We start from the raw sequence: 12,624 nt of genomic DNA, 5'->3' as shown, positions 1-12,624 counted from the left end.
TGTGCAACACCATTATATGACCAAAACACTATATTGTGATATGTGTGTTACTATTTAGTTAAATAACCTGCATCAGCACATTATTGGTGCGTTATAAGCCCTATATGGGACTGATCACCTCTCAATGACAACTGCATGATCTAAACACGCATGGCGCAGAGAGTCATGCTGCGTTATACCTGTTAGCATTTAACCTTCCCGGGACTGTCTGACGGCCACAGACCCCTACACGAAGAGTCCCAATCGCTCCGCTGTAAAGGCGACCAGCTGCCGGCGCATGTTTACTGTTCCCTATGACCTGAATTAACCAAGCCGATGAATTTTTGAGGAGCCGGGCTGATCTTAAGAGCGCAGCCATGTTTAGCCTGCAGAGAGAGAAGAGCGAAGGACATCCGCACCACGTGACGGGGCAGAGGGCAACGGACGAGACCATTTGTATTCATAGGGAAGTCATAATCCAATACCATTTTAGAAAAAAATATTAAAGGTTCTTCATTTGCAGATATGATAAGATGGAATTGTGTGCTTTATTATTTGATAACTGGATAAAATAGTTATTTTATACCTCACAATTATGAAAATGTTCATGTTCATAAACACAAACATAATAATAATGTCTTCTATTTAATAAAACCACAAAACCTTATCTGCAACATCTCCAACAATAACAAATGGACGATAATTTCTTTATTTTAAAAAGACACAAAGAACACCACCTGGACACAAAATGAATTTCATTCATTCATTTTCCTTCAGCTTAGTTTCTGTATTCATCAGGGCTTGCCACAGCGGAGTGAACCACCAACTTATCCAGCATATAGCTGCGGTCAAACTGCACTTTTCTCCCCATAGACTTTCATTCATACACACGCAAATGTGTCAGACTAGAAACGCAAGCTTGTGTGACAAGTTTCGCAGTTCGCTGCGTTGGAAAGTTCAAGCTTGGTGAACACTGACCTGTGAAATTACATCACTTGACCATAGATATATTTACATTAGATGTTGCCTACCCTGTTGTTGTCTATTGGAAGGAATGCGTCAATAGAGCTGCCGTTTTGGTACAGGGTAGCGCTCCTTTGAAATGAATGACCAAGGTGCAGTGGAGGACTGTGGCCATCCAGAGCCAGAAATATACACATATAGACATATATCTATGATTGGGAGTTTTCCCAATAGTCAGTATGCACATTTTTTTTAATTCCGAAAAAGATAATTTTACATCACTTTTCTACATTGATGGATAAGTGATCGATCGCACGGGCATTTCTGACAAAGAGCATGTGTTTGTGTGCATGGAAATGTATTAACCTCCCTCTCTGTTAAATATGATTTGAACCGTGTCCTGAACCACTGCCTCTTTGCTGCCTTCACTTCTCATTCTAACGGAGGGAGCAATTCATTTGTGAATGATTCTTCGTTATGAACGACTCCTTCACTTAGCCAACATAATACAAGTTTCACTGCAGCGCCTTATTGCCATATTTCATTTACATTGCTTGCTTCTGTTATTTAACAAAACTAGCATAAGCCTAGGATTTAGTGCAAGTTGGTGCTACTTTGCCTTATGGTGAATGCATTATGAGACTGTATTATCATCAATAATGTTACTTGTTTAGCACAAAAGTTCCTAACATACAAAAAAACTAAATCTTACCTATGAAATGTTCTGCCTCTATGCTTAGTTTTCTTTGTTTGCTTGTTACTACACCTGTACACATCCAGCATCTTCAGAATAGCACACTGTCTGGGAACACTGTACAAATGTGGCAGCGCTATTGACGCATGCCCAGGGCCCGTATGTGATATCTTATATTCAGTGTAGATATCCATGTCACTTGACTGCGTGAGACCAATCGAAAATCAAAACATGACCTTTCTGGACAGAAATTTTAAATATGGACCAATCACTTCCGTTTTCACAGCGCTGTTTTACAGAGTTTTGCAAGCTCAAACTCTAGTGTGACCGCAGCTTTAGTTTTACACAGTGGATGTCCTTCCATCTGCCAACCGGTACTGGGAAACACCCACACACTATTGCATTCACACACATACACTATGGCCAATTTAGCTTATACAATTCACCTAGCGCATGTCTTTGAACTATGGGGGGAAACCGAAGCACCCAAAGGAAACCCACACAAACACGGAGAGAACATGCAAACTCCACACAGAAATGCCAACTGGCCCAGCCGGGACTTAAACCATCAACTTTCTTGCTGTGAGGTGACAGTGATAACCACTAAGCTACCATGCTGCCCCTTATTTTATTTTATTTATTATTAATTTATTTTAATTTCAGTATTAAATTTCTTTACTTTTTTATAATTCATTATAGTGTGTTTGTCTGTGTGTGTGCATGTGTACAGTTTTAAAGATGTATATATTATTACCAATGTTTCTAAATTCTTAAAGTTTTTTTTATCAAATTTGTCATCTTAAATTTTTTTCTTTTGAATTTTTATTATTTCAATTTATTTCTGTACTTTTAAGCAATAAACATGCACTGAAACTCATTTAAGAAGTGTATTTTACTAACTAATCTGTAAGTTCTAAAAACCCAACAAGTCATATAATTAGGAATGGGTACAGCCATTGACCAAAACTAGGTTCCATTCACTGTTTTTGGATTCAATATCACACACCAATACCAAACAGTGTAAATACACTTACAATATGCTTTATATATTCACTCACTCACTCACTCACTCACTCACTCACTCACTCACTCACTCACTCACTCACTCACTTTCATTCAGGTTAATCTCAACAGCAGAATAAACTACAGATGTTTCTGAAATATTTTTTAAGCAGCGGATGCCCTTCCAGCTGCACCTCAGTGATGAGAGTACACTAACTCATGATCATCCATACATGCTATCATTCACACACACATACATTACAGCCTATTGTAGTTTATTCAATTCCTCTATACCGCATATCTTTGGGAGAAATTGTTGTAACCGACGCAGACAGAAAAGTACATTTTTCAAAGAGTGATCCTAACTTTTATGATCAGAACTGAAGCCTCAGATGGCCAGACAGTGAATAAACAGCTGTTGAGCGAAGAATTTGTAATTGTTTTTTGTTTCCCTCATTACAAATGAAGCTTAATTTAAATTTCATATATGTATGTACTGAATTAATTTTGCCATGGGTCCCAGCTTGATGAGAGACATTTTTTTTAGCCACACTGAAGCTGGAAGCTGATTGGTGGCAGCTTGAAGTCAGTTTTGGAAAAGGTCATCTAGGTGGGGTGTTGTCAAGCACGGTCTAATGCCCACTGGGCCACTCTGTCTCGGGCATCAGGGGCCAGGGGGCCCCAATTTGTCAGACGTGTGCCATGCCAAACTCATTTCCATGGCTGACACACACTGCAAGCCACCCGCACAGCGGCACACACTACACAGCTGACAGGTGACAGTGAACAGGCATTGCCTGCCAGGCATGTTGTTTCCCCTATTTGAGAGTCCATCCCTGCCTGGATCTCCCTCTGTCAAAGTCTGTCTGCCGAGCCCACCCGCAGCGGGGTGATGTTGGGGTAAAGTGGACGCTGAGCTGCTTTGGCATTGCACGGTGAGCAGCAGGAATAGCATTAATGTGTATCAAAAACAACAGAGAGGAGCTTGGTTAATAAATAAACGGATGCTTTCGTGAAATAAAGCAGACAAGCAGACGGAAATTATCATGCCTGTACCTTAAACAACTCCATATAAAAACACTTTTCATACTTTTAGCAGACTTTTCAACTTTTAAATGTAGTGTATTACATGAACTTGTTATAGAGCTGATTTACCGACCACACGACTGGATTTTTACACAAACAATTTATTCTGGAGAAACTGATTAATTTAAGAGTTTTTTAAACAATTGTTTATAAGCAACTCATTTGATCATTCACTTAGTTTACTGAAAAACACTGGTTCATTCACAAAACAACAAGCGAGTTACGCATTATTATGAATAGTTAAAAAATTCACTCAACTGATTTGTTTTTTAAACAAAGACTCATTGTGGAACGAAACAAATGATTTAACAATACATAATTTATTCATTCACTATTTCAATAAAAGAAAATCTTGTTCATTCTGTAACAAAAGTGGTTCATGAATAAAAACACAGATTCATCCATGAACCAAACATGTGCCTAAGTGAATGAGTGAATCATTATATCATGTATTTAAAAAAATAGAAAGAAAAAAAGATTCATTCATTAATAAATAAATCATTCAAACATTCACTCAACCAATTCATTTCCCAATACAAATTTATTTCAAGTGACTTATTTTTGAGTCATTTAATCATTTACTCAGCGCATTCATTTAAAACACTGATTAATTGAGGACTAGGTGAATTGTGTATAAGCAAAGACTATAGAAAACACAAGACCTGTCACTCGGATAGTTTTAAATAGGGAAATGTGTAAGGGTCAATATGGCGAAAGAAGCCTGCTTACTACTTCAGGAGCCAATCATCCATTGCTATATGACTGATGTTTATCCTGATGAGAAGCTCAGACCAGACAGTGCTTCACAACAGTTTGATGATCAAGAAACGCACTGGAATCTTAGTGAATACTTGCCTCACAAACATAAAAAAATAATCATAAAGCTTGAAATCTGTACTTTTAAATGAAGCAAGTGAACTTTAATACACATTTTTATGGTTTTGTTATCTTTATTAAATGAACGTGAGGTACAGTTTGTCTTGACAAATGCACATCACATACCAGTAGCAACTACTCAAACGACCACAAACTTGTAAATAAAGAGTGACTGTTTTTTTTTTTTTTTTTTTTGGGAGGAGGTTCACTATCAAGTCCAAATTGTGGATTACTTGAGAAGACCAGCGCAATCAGACGAAGCAATATCCAGAGATGATAATGTGTAGAACGGTCATAAATGAGTTTGGTGTCATGATCTCGTTACTTTTGAGTGCACATTAGCTAGGGCGACTTAAAAATATGCGAATTTGTTTGATTCAAACGTTTAGAAAAAAAACTTATGAGATGTTTGTTGTTTAATCTTAAAAGTGGCTCCAAAAATGTAATGTAATCGTAAGCTTTGCAAACAGTTTTGGAGAATTTAATTGTGGAGAGGTAAGCATGATCGAACACCCAATGAGGGGGGAGAGCATGCTCAGAGCACGGCGGCTAATCAGCAGGCCAATCAGAAATAATAAATAACACCTGTTTATTCTAGTGATTTAGCCGGAGCAGTGTTGCCAGACGTACAATAATTATCGTATTTGTACGATAATTTCGACCTCTGTACGATGTACGATCAATAATGAGAAAAATCCTATATTGTACGATAATTTCAAAATTTTATGGCATTTAAAAGTAACTTCATTTTAATCTTCGGGCTTCTTTACCTATTGATCTAGCTGCATCTTTTCTGTGCTGTCTGTGAGGAGTAGGTGGAGTTATACACGTTTTCTATCTCATCTTACGTTTCCTCTTCTCAGCCAATCAACATGGAGAATGGCTCTCTCTCACGAGTTAACGCTCCTGCTGCGCGTACCATTGGTTAGGTCAGTAGTTTTCAGTTTGAGGTCGATCTTTTATGCAATAATGTTAAAACAATTTGTGCTGTAAAGGAAGGTGAGAGGGATGGGAGTTTTCCCTTGATGTTCTCGTTTTTCCCCCATTCAAATGCGTCTTGTGAATGTGTTTTTTCCAAAGTTAGTCTCATCAAAACAAAGCATGCACACCTCAGAGTGTGCACTGCTTTCAAGCCAACCAGCACTATTTTGCAGTCCATTACGGCATCCAATTTGTACGGAAAAATAAATCCCTCAACATCTGGCAACATGCAACATTCAATGACAGAAACTCAGAGGTGGAGTTTGAACCTTCCCACTAAGGTACCTAGTTTTTTAACGTATTGTGGTAATTTGCACGTTGTGTCAAAACGCTATGTGTCTAGATAATAGCTGTATACTCTCAGTTTGACTCATGTACGATAGTTTTCCTCCAAATACGATAATTTTGAGGTTCTGGTACGATACTTTGACATTTCCAATCTGGCAACACTGAGCCGGAGAGACACCCTTCTTAAGGAGAAGAGAAGGAGCAGCCGGGGAGAGGAGAGAGCACACACACACCACAACTGCTCCACGTGTTGTGCATTTAAAAAAATAAAAGTATATTACTTACCTGATATCGCCGACCCTGTCTTTTTCTTCCCACTCAACAACGAACAATATTACATTAATGTTTCCCCATTCAGACAGAATACCCGAGCATACAGTCCGAGAGACGTTTCAAAGATGGCCGCCGAGTCAAATGACTTGTCTTAAAGGGACTTTGGAGTCACTCAAGCAATTCACTCAAAAACACTGATTCTTTCACAGTTCGAACAAGTGACTATGACAAAGCAACCGAAATTTTTTTTTCAAAAATGCTAAATTACTTTAGAACAAAGTAAGTGACTATTGACATACTGAATCATTCACTCAACACATTTGGTTGACACTACGACAAGGATTTAGTCAGGTGGAAACATTCAATTAGTCCTATTTTTGGCTTAATTTGAAGCAGTTGGAATCTTTTTATTTTAAAGCAAATAAGTACCTGACAGCACTTTGTTTAAAGTAGGTTACTCAAGATCAACTTTGAACTGCAAAGCAAGATCACATTGCTTCACATAAGGACGGTGCATTTCAAAGTTTGTTTGTGTCACCAAGCTCTTAAAGAATTAATAGTCGACCCTCACCTGCAATGTCAGCGATCACGTGGCGCTCGCGGAGACCCATACTGTCAGTTTACTTCTTATTCCGAAGGGAGCCCTTGCTTTCCGTTGGCATGAGAGCTAAAAGTGGTGAGCTCAGGGGAAGAAATATCTCAAGGTCACTGAATTATAGACGAGCAGAGATGAGGTGAGCTGAGAGCAAAGCTTCGCTACCTTTGCTGAATGAACTCAAGAAGGCTCGGTTCTGTTTTTGAATGCATCTGTGTTAGAGATTCATTATTCATAAAATTGATCAATTATTAACAGATTATTTTCCCTTTTTTACAAAAGATTTTTGCTGATCTTTCTTCCTCCTAAATGAAAACAGTGTCGCAGATCTTGTTCTCCTTCTCTTTTCATTCAAAATCCTTTTTTAGAAGTAAGGGGCTATTTTGCATTTGATGGGGATTATCTGGAAAAGTTCAGGTGATGATTCTGGGTTATTTGTGACTTTATATTGTCTGTCGTGCTGCTCAACAAGGCTGGACACCAGCGTCTGTCACCTGCAGGTCTTGTCCAGTGGACTCGGCCTTTCCTCATTCCTCAGTGTAACAGGACAACATTTTGATAACTTCTGTTTCTCTATCTGATTTACCACATCAGCTCATATATTTTAAGGATTAAAGAATAAATTCATTTTTTAAGCATTTAGTTTTATTAATGGGTTTTAAAAGATTTTGAGGGAATCTTTTTGGTAGAACTTTGAAAGTACAGTATGTAAATTTGACACCCAGTGGTTGAACTTGGTATTGCATGCCTGGTTCAAAACGCCAGTGCAGGTTGCCAGATTGAGGAGAGAGCATGGTTATTGAGCCTAATGCTGTGTTCACACCAGACGCGGAACACACAGATAAATCGCGATATTCACGCGTAAATTGCCGCGTGAACCTTTGAGGTTACTCGCTTTATTCGCACGTCAAACCCCACTTCATTTGCGTGTCAAATCCGCTTCATTCGCTTGTCAAATTCACTTCAGAACAGACGTGGATTCGCGTGATGGGCAGGGCTTCTGTCTGCCCAGTGACTCTAGCTTCGTAGCTAAATGGCTAACATGGATTTTATGAAGAAAATAGCTGTGTTTATGTGCTTTATGAAAGCTGAAAAACAGCGTTGATACGTTTAGGGCCGTGTCTGAGTCCACTACATCCTTTCAGAGGTGCATCCAGCTCTTTAAGCTCATAAACTCCTCCAGAAACTTAACCTGGCTGACGGAGGCTTTTAGCGGTGCTTCTGACTGAGCCCAGCCCAGTTTGATGAACTTCTTCAAAGTATCGCCTGTTGTCGGTGTCCCGGGGAAATCCTCTAGCCGACACCGACAACAGACGATACGTCACAATCACGCCCCCACAAGAGCAAGCTCCTGATTGGTTAACGCGGCTCGAATGTCCGCTGAAGTTCAGATTTTCAAACTCGCGCAAAACACGCATTAATTGCGTTAAACGGTCAATTTGCGGCGCACCATTCGCGATTATCGCACCATTCGCACCGCACCATTCGCGCGTATCGCGCCGCACCATTCGCGCGTATCGCGCCGCAGGATGTCCATTCGCACGTTTGCATTGACTTAACATGTAAATCGCGTTCCGCGTCTAGTGTGAACGCAGCATCAAGGCATATTTAAGTGATATTCTAAAAAAAAGCAACAGCACACGATAGAAGGAATATGTCCCATAATAAAAGGAATTTTTGCCATAACAGACACATGAAATTTATATTTTTGAAACGGCTTCTGTCTTGCAGCTGAACAACAGAAAACTGACAGTAGCTACGTTTCCACTCATCTGTTTTTATGGGTATTTTGGATATGTGCCTAAAGAAACAATTGATGGAAATGACACGATGCGTATAAATGTTAAAAATGCACATAAAAAACATACAGTTGAAGTCAGATTTATTAGCCCATTTATATTTTTATTTCTTTGAAAAATATTTCCCATATTATGTTTAACAGAGCAAAGAAATTTTCACAGCATGTCTGATAATATTTTTTCTTTTGTAGAAAGTCTTATTTGTTTTATTTTTGGCTAGAATAAAAGCATTTTTAAAAATTTTTAAAAGCCATTTAAGGTCAAAATCATTAGCCCCATTAAGCAAATTTTTTATGATAGTCCACAGAACAAAACATCGTTATACAATAACTTGCCTAATTACCCTTACCTGCCTAGTTAACCTAATTAACCTAATAATTAGGGGGCTAATAATTCTGACTTCAACTCTATGTGCATAACTGAGAAGGATAAACTTTTTAATTGATAAGAAACGATGTGCATAAACTGCTATGGAAACACTTTTACAGAAAAAATTCCATGCTCATTAAAAAAGTGATTCATGTGATTTTGCTATAAGAGATTATGTTGTGTTAAAAATGTGTGCGGATGGAAAAACTAGCAGGCTGAGCACATTGTAAAACATCTGAAATGTTATTTTGATCATTCTAAAATGCATTAATCATTTCAGTATTCGTATTATGTCATTAATGATCTCCAGAATCAAGAGCATCTGTGCTCTGCGTCTCATGCCTTCAAACCCCACCCCACATTCACTGTGTAAGGTGCAAGTCATTTTTTAAATGAAGAAAAGATTCACACAACTTCTCTTATCGCAGCAAATTATGTTTTTACTGTTGTTATTTGGTGCCAGTTAGTCAGGAATTCTATTTGACTCGTTGGATGGAAACGCTGCTTTATTCGCACATCTTTTATGTGATAATGCAGTTTTGCTCATAAAGTTAATTCGCATTTTTGGATGGAAACTTAACATAACTAATGATCACCTCATGTACACCTGTGCTTTATTCCGCGTTAAATGCTAATAATGCCATTTATTGCCATACTACTGAAAGCAGCAGCAGAAAGTTCACCTCAGATCTTAAAAATAAAATTTAAAAAATTGAACTTTAGAACTGTGAAACCATGCAAACCAACATATATCCGTGATCACCATCTACATTTAATAATGTTAAAGTTTTATATTCTGTGCATCTGAATGGCTGTATTTACATTTCTGTTGTGTTTTCTGGTGCAAACAGCCAAATTGCTTATCACTGCAAATCTCATTACGTAGCGTGTTCTTAAGACACAGGCTTACAATGTAACCCGCTCACCTAAAGTTTACTATCGTAATATTTATATTTGCTAATTAATAACCTCCTCATATGGAACTCTAAATCTGCATCTCGTTTTGGAGTCTGCAACTGTCCTCCGGAGGTCGCATTTCGCTCATGCATACTTTAAAAGCCTTTAAGACTGAATGAATGAAACATGTGACTTTCTACAAAGGCAACCCAGGGTGCTGAAAAATAATTGGCTAAACTGGCATTGGGCGGGTTAAAAGAACCAAAACAAACAGCCTTTTGGCACATAACACACATTTTCAAAGCAGAATATCTGACTCCGTTACACTCACCCCCCTAAACCTCACTCCCATCTGGGCCACGGCACCAATGTAACTCCGCCGGTCCTACACCGCCCAGCCCTCTCCAAGCTGGTATTGAACCGGCGACCTTCCGCATTGGAGTCGGTTGCTCTACCAAGGAGGCTAAACACCATGGCCTCCATCCTTTTTGGTTTACCTCCACAGCACTTACTGGCTGGCCTCCGTTACACTAGCAATAAGTCCATAATGGAAATAGAAAAAGTACCTGCAGTTCATTAACCGATTAAGTGATTTGCTTGACAAGCACAGACAATAGTTGAAACTAATAAAAATGTCAATAAACATCACTGAAATATTTAAACATCAAAGTTGTCAGAGCAGAGATAAATGTCCCATAATGCAGCTAAAGTCTAATAAATTAAACTTTTAATTAACAGATTTTTTTTATTTAAATCTTTTATTGACAACTTCAAATAAAAATTTCTACAATATTGTGAACATTTTCCACCCTTTACAGATAACAGCCCTTATTATCTGTCATTTCAGGAACATTTACATACTGTAAACAATTAGCCAATTCAGGCCGCAGAGACTTGATTTTGAGACCGTGCTGAGCTGTAGAGAAGAGAGATTGAGCTGAAGTGTGGAGGAAAGAGAGAAAACAGGCCATCCCTGAGGATTTGTCCACTTCTGTGTGGATCAGAGAGTGTGAATGTGATGGCAGTTGCAGGGCTCTCTGGTGTGAAGAGTGTTGTTTTTCAGAGATCCCTGTGAACCTGGATGTCACACATGAGGACTGAAGGCAGAAGTGCAGGCTGGAAACGACACCGCAAATACAAGGAAATCTCCAGAGCCAGCAGAACATGTGCACATCAAGCGGATGTTATCTCAAACTGTAGAAGTGCTGACCCAAAATATCAGACGCAACTTTTATTCATCCCTGTTGAGATCAAAGGATGAAATCCGAAAATCGTGTTTACATTATAAAATGTAGACATTTATTAGTGAATCTGCATGGTGTCTGTGGACTGTGTGCGTGTACATTTACACTACACATGACTTGATTAATTGTTCTGTTGATATTTTTCACAATCAGCAGTGATCCAGACTTGTAGATCAATAGGAACCAATCTCTTTCACTCAGGACTACAAATCTGCTACCACATGGACTACAAATCCTGTAATGCACTACACACTCACACCTGTTCCGGTTTTCTGCTGATTGCTAATGCACACTGCTGAGGCTGTTCCAAACTGATTACATGGACTTTAAAAGCAGTACACACACACACACACACACACACACACACACACACACACACACACACACACACACACAAACACACATACTATAGTGCTGAGTCTTGTTTAACTGTACTGTACACATCACAAATAGTTTTCTTTGCCTTGTCCTGACATGTTTACCCCTTGCTTTGTTTTATGTTTATTCCTGTCTGCTTCCTGCCTTTGACTCTCTGCCTGTTTATGACCACGACTCTGGATTACCTGTATGTACCTGTTTGACCCTATTAACCATTGCTTGCCTGACTATTCTCATGATAAACCCTGTGTCCCTTCGCATTACAATATTATTATATGAGTGTTTTGTTCATAGAGTATGTACATTATATTGCTAAAAGTTTTAAGATATCTGTCTTTACACCCCAGAGGGCATCTTGCTGTCAAAATGACATCAAAAGCCACATCAAAAATGTAAATTGGCATCCATTGACATGATATACATTGATGCCCTTTCGCATCAGTGGATGACATGTCAACGGAATAACATCAAATCAAGCATTTAAAAAATGTTTTTATGTTGTTTTGACATCAAGGTACCAGCTGAAATGCATGTGAACTTTAATGGCATCCCAATCATAATCCAAAGTAGGGTCTAATATAGAGACGGCACACCTTTTGTAGTAAATGTTCAACTGGTCAAATGTTCTGGAAAGGCAAGTGTGTTTTAATTGTTTTTATGGGAAGTTTGGCCAAACTTTAGAAAGCATTTGTGAGGTCAATCAGGCACAGATGTTAGACAAAAAGAGCTGTCTTGCAGTCACACTTGCAGGTTTGGACTCTGTGCAGGCCAGTCAAGTTCCTTCACACTAAACTCACTTTTGCATTTCTTTATGAACCTTTTGTACTCTAATGTGCAGTCATGTTAAAGCAGGAAGGGGCCTGGCATCCACAAACTAAACCAAAAACAAAAGGTCGAGCTCAGATCTGAAAAAACAACACCTCACCATAATGTTGCATAAATGGAGCTGTTGAGAGTGTTCTCACAGATGGCATCTCCCTTTGGTATAAGAATAGCAGTGTATCTGACAAGAACAGCATTAAGAGGATAATAAAGTCAGCTGAAAGGTCTGTTGGAGTCAAAATAACATCTATCGAGAAACTGTATCATCGACGATGTTATAACAAATGGTGAAATATGTATTTTAGTATTAAGTTATTCTCTTCGGAGATTTTTAAAATTGGGTTATATTTTGTATAACTATATTTATGAAATTATAAA

General features: G+C 38.6%; 1 protein-coding gene across 4 annotated transcripts in view; it reads right to left on the bottom strand.

The window, feature by feature from the left end:
* The window catches only part of lrpprc (leucine-rich pentatricopeptide repeat containing), a 121,465-nt gene extending 121,082 nt beyond the window's left edge, over window positions 1-383 (bottom strand). For all 4 annotated transcript variants that reach the window (XR_015505166.1, XR_015505167.1, XR_015505168.1 and 1 more), the window contains 1 exon segment: window positions 180-383. Coding sequence is in view for 1 of the 4 variants with exons in the window: in NM_001142592.1 (NP_001136064.1) it covers window positions 180-358 (179 nt within the window). In the remaining 3 variants the exon portion in view is untranslated.
* Window positions 384-12,624: the final 12,241 nt, after the last annotated feature.

This window comes from Danio rerio, chromosome 13, assembly GCF_052040795.2.
Source record: "Danio rerio strain M-AB ecotype USA chromosome 13, GRCz13ab, whole genome shotgun sequence".
Lineage (NCBI taxonomy): Eukaryota > Metazoa > Chordata > Actinopteri > Cypriniformes > Danionidae > Danio > Danio rerio.
Note: the sequence above shows the minus strand (reverse complement) of the source record. Positions and strands in the feature narration are given on the sequence as shown.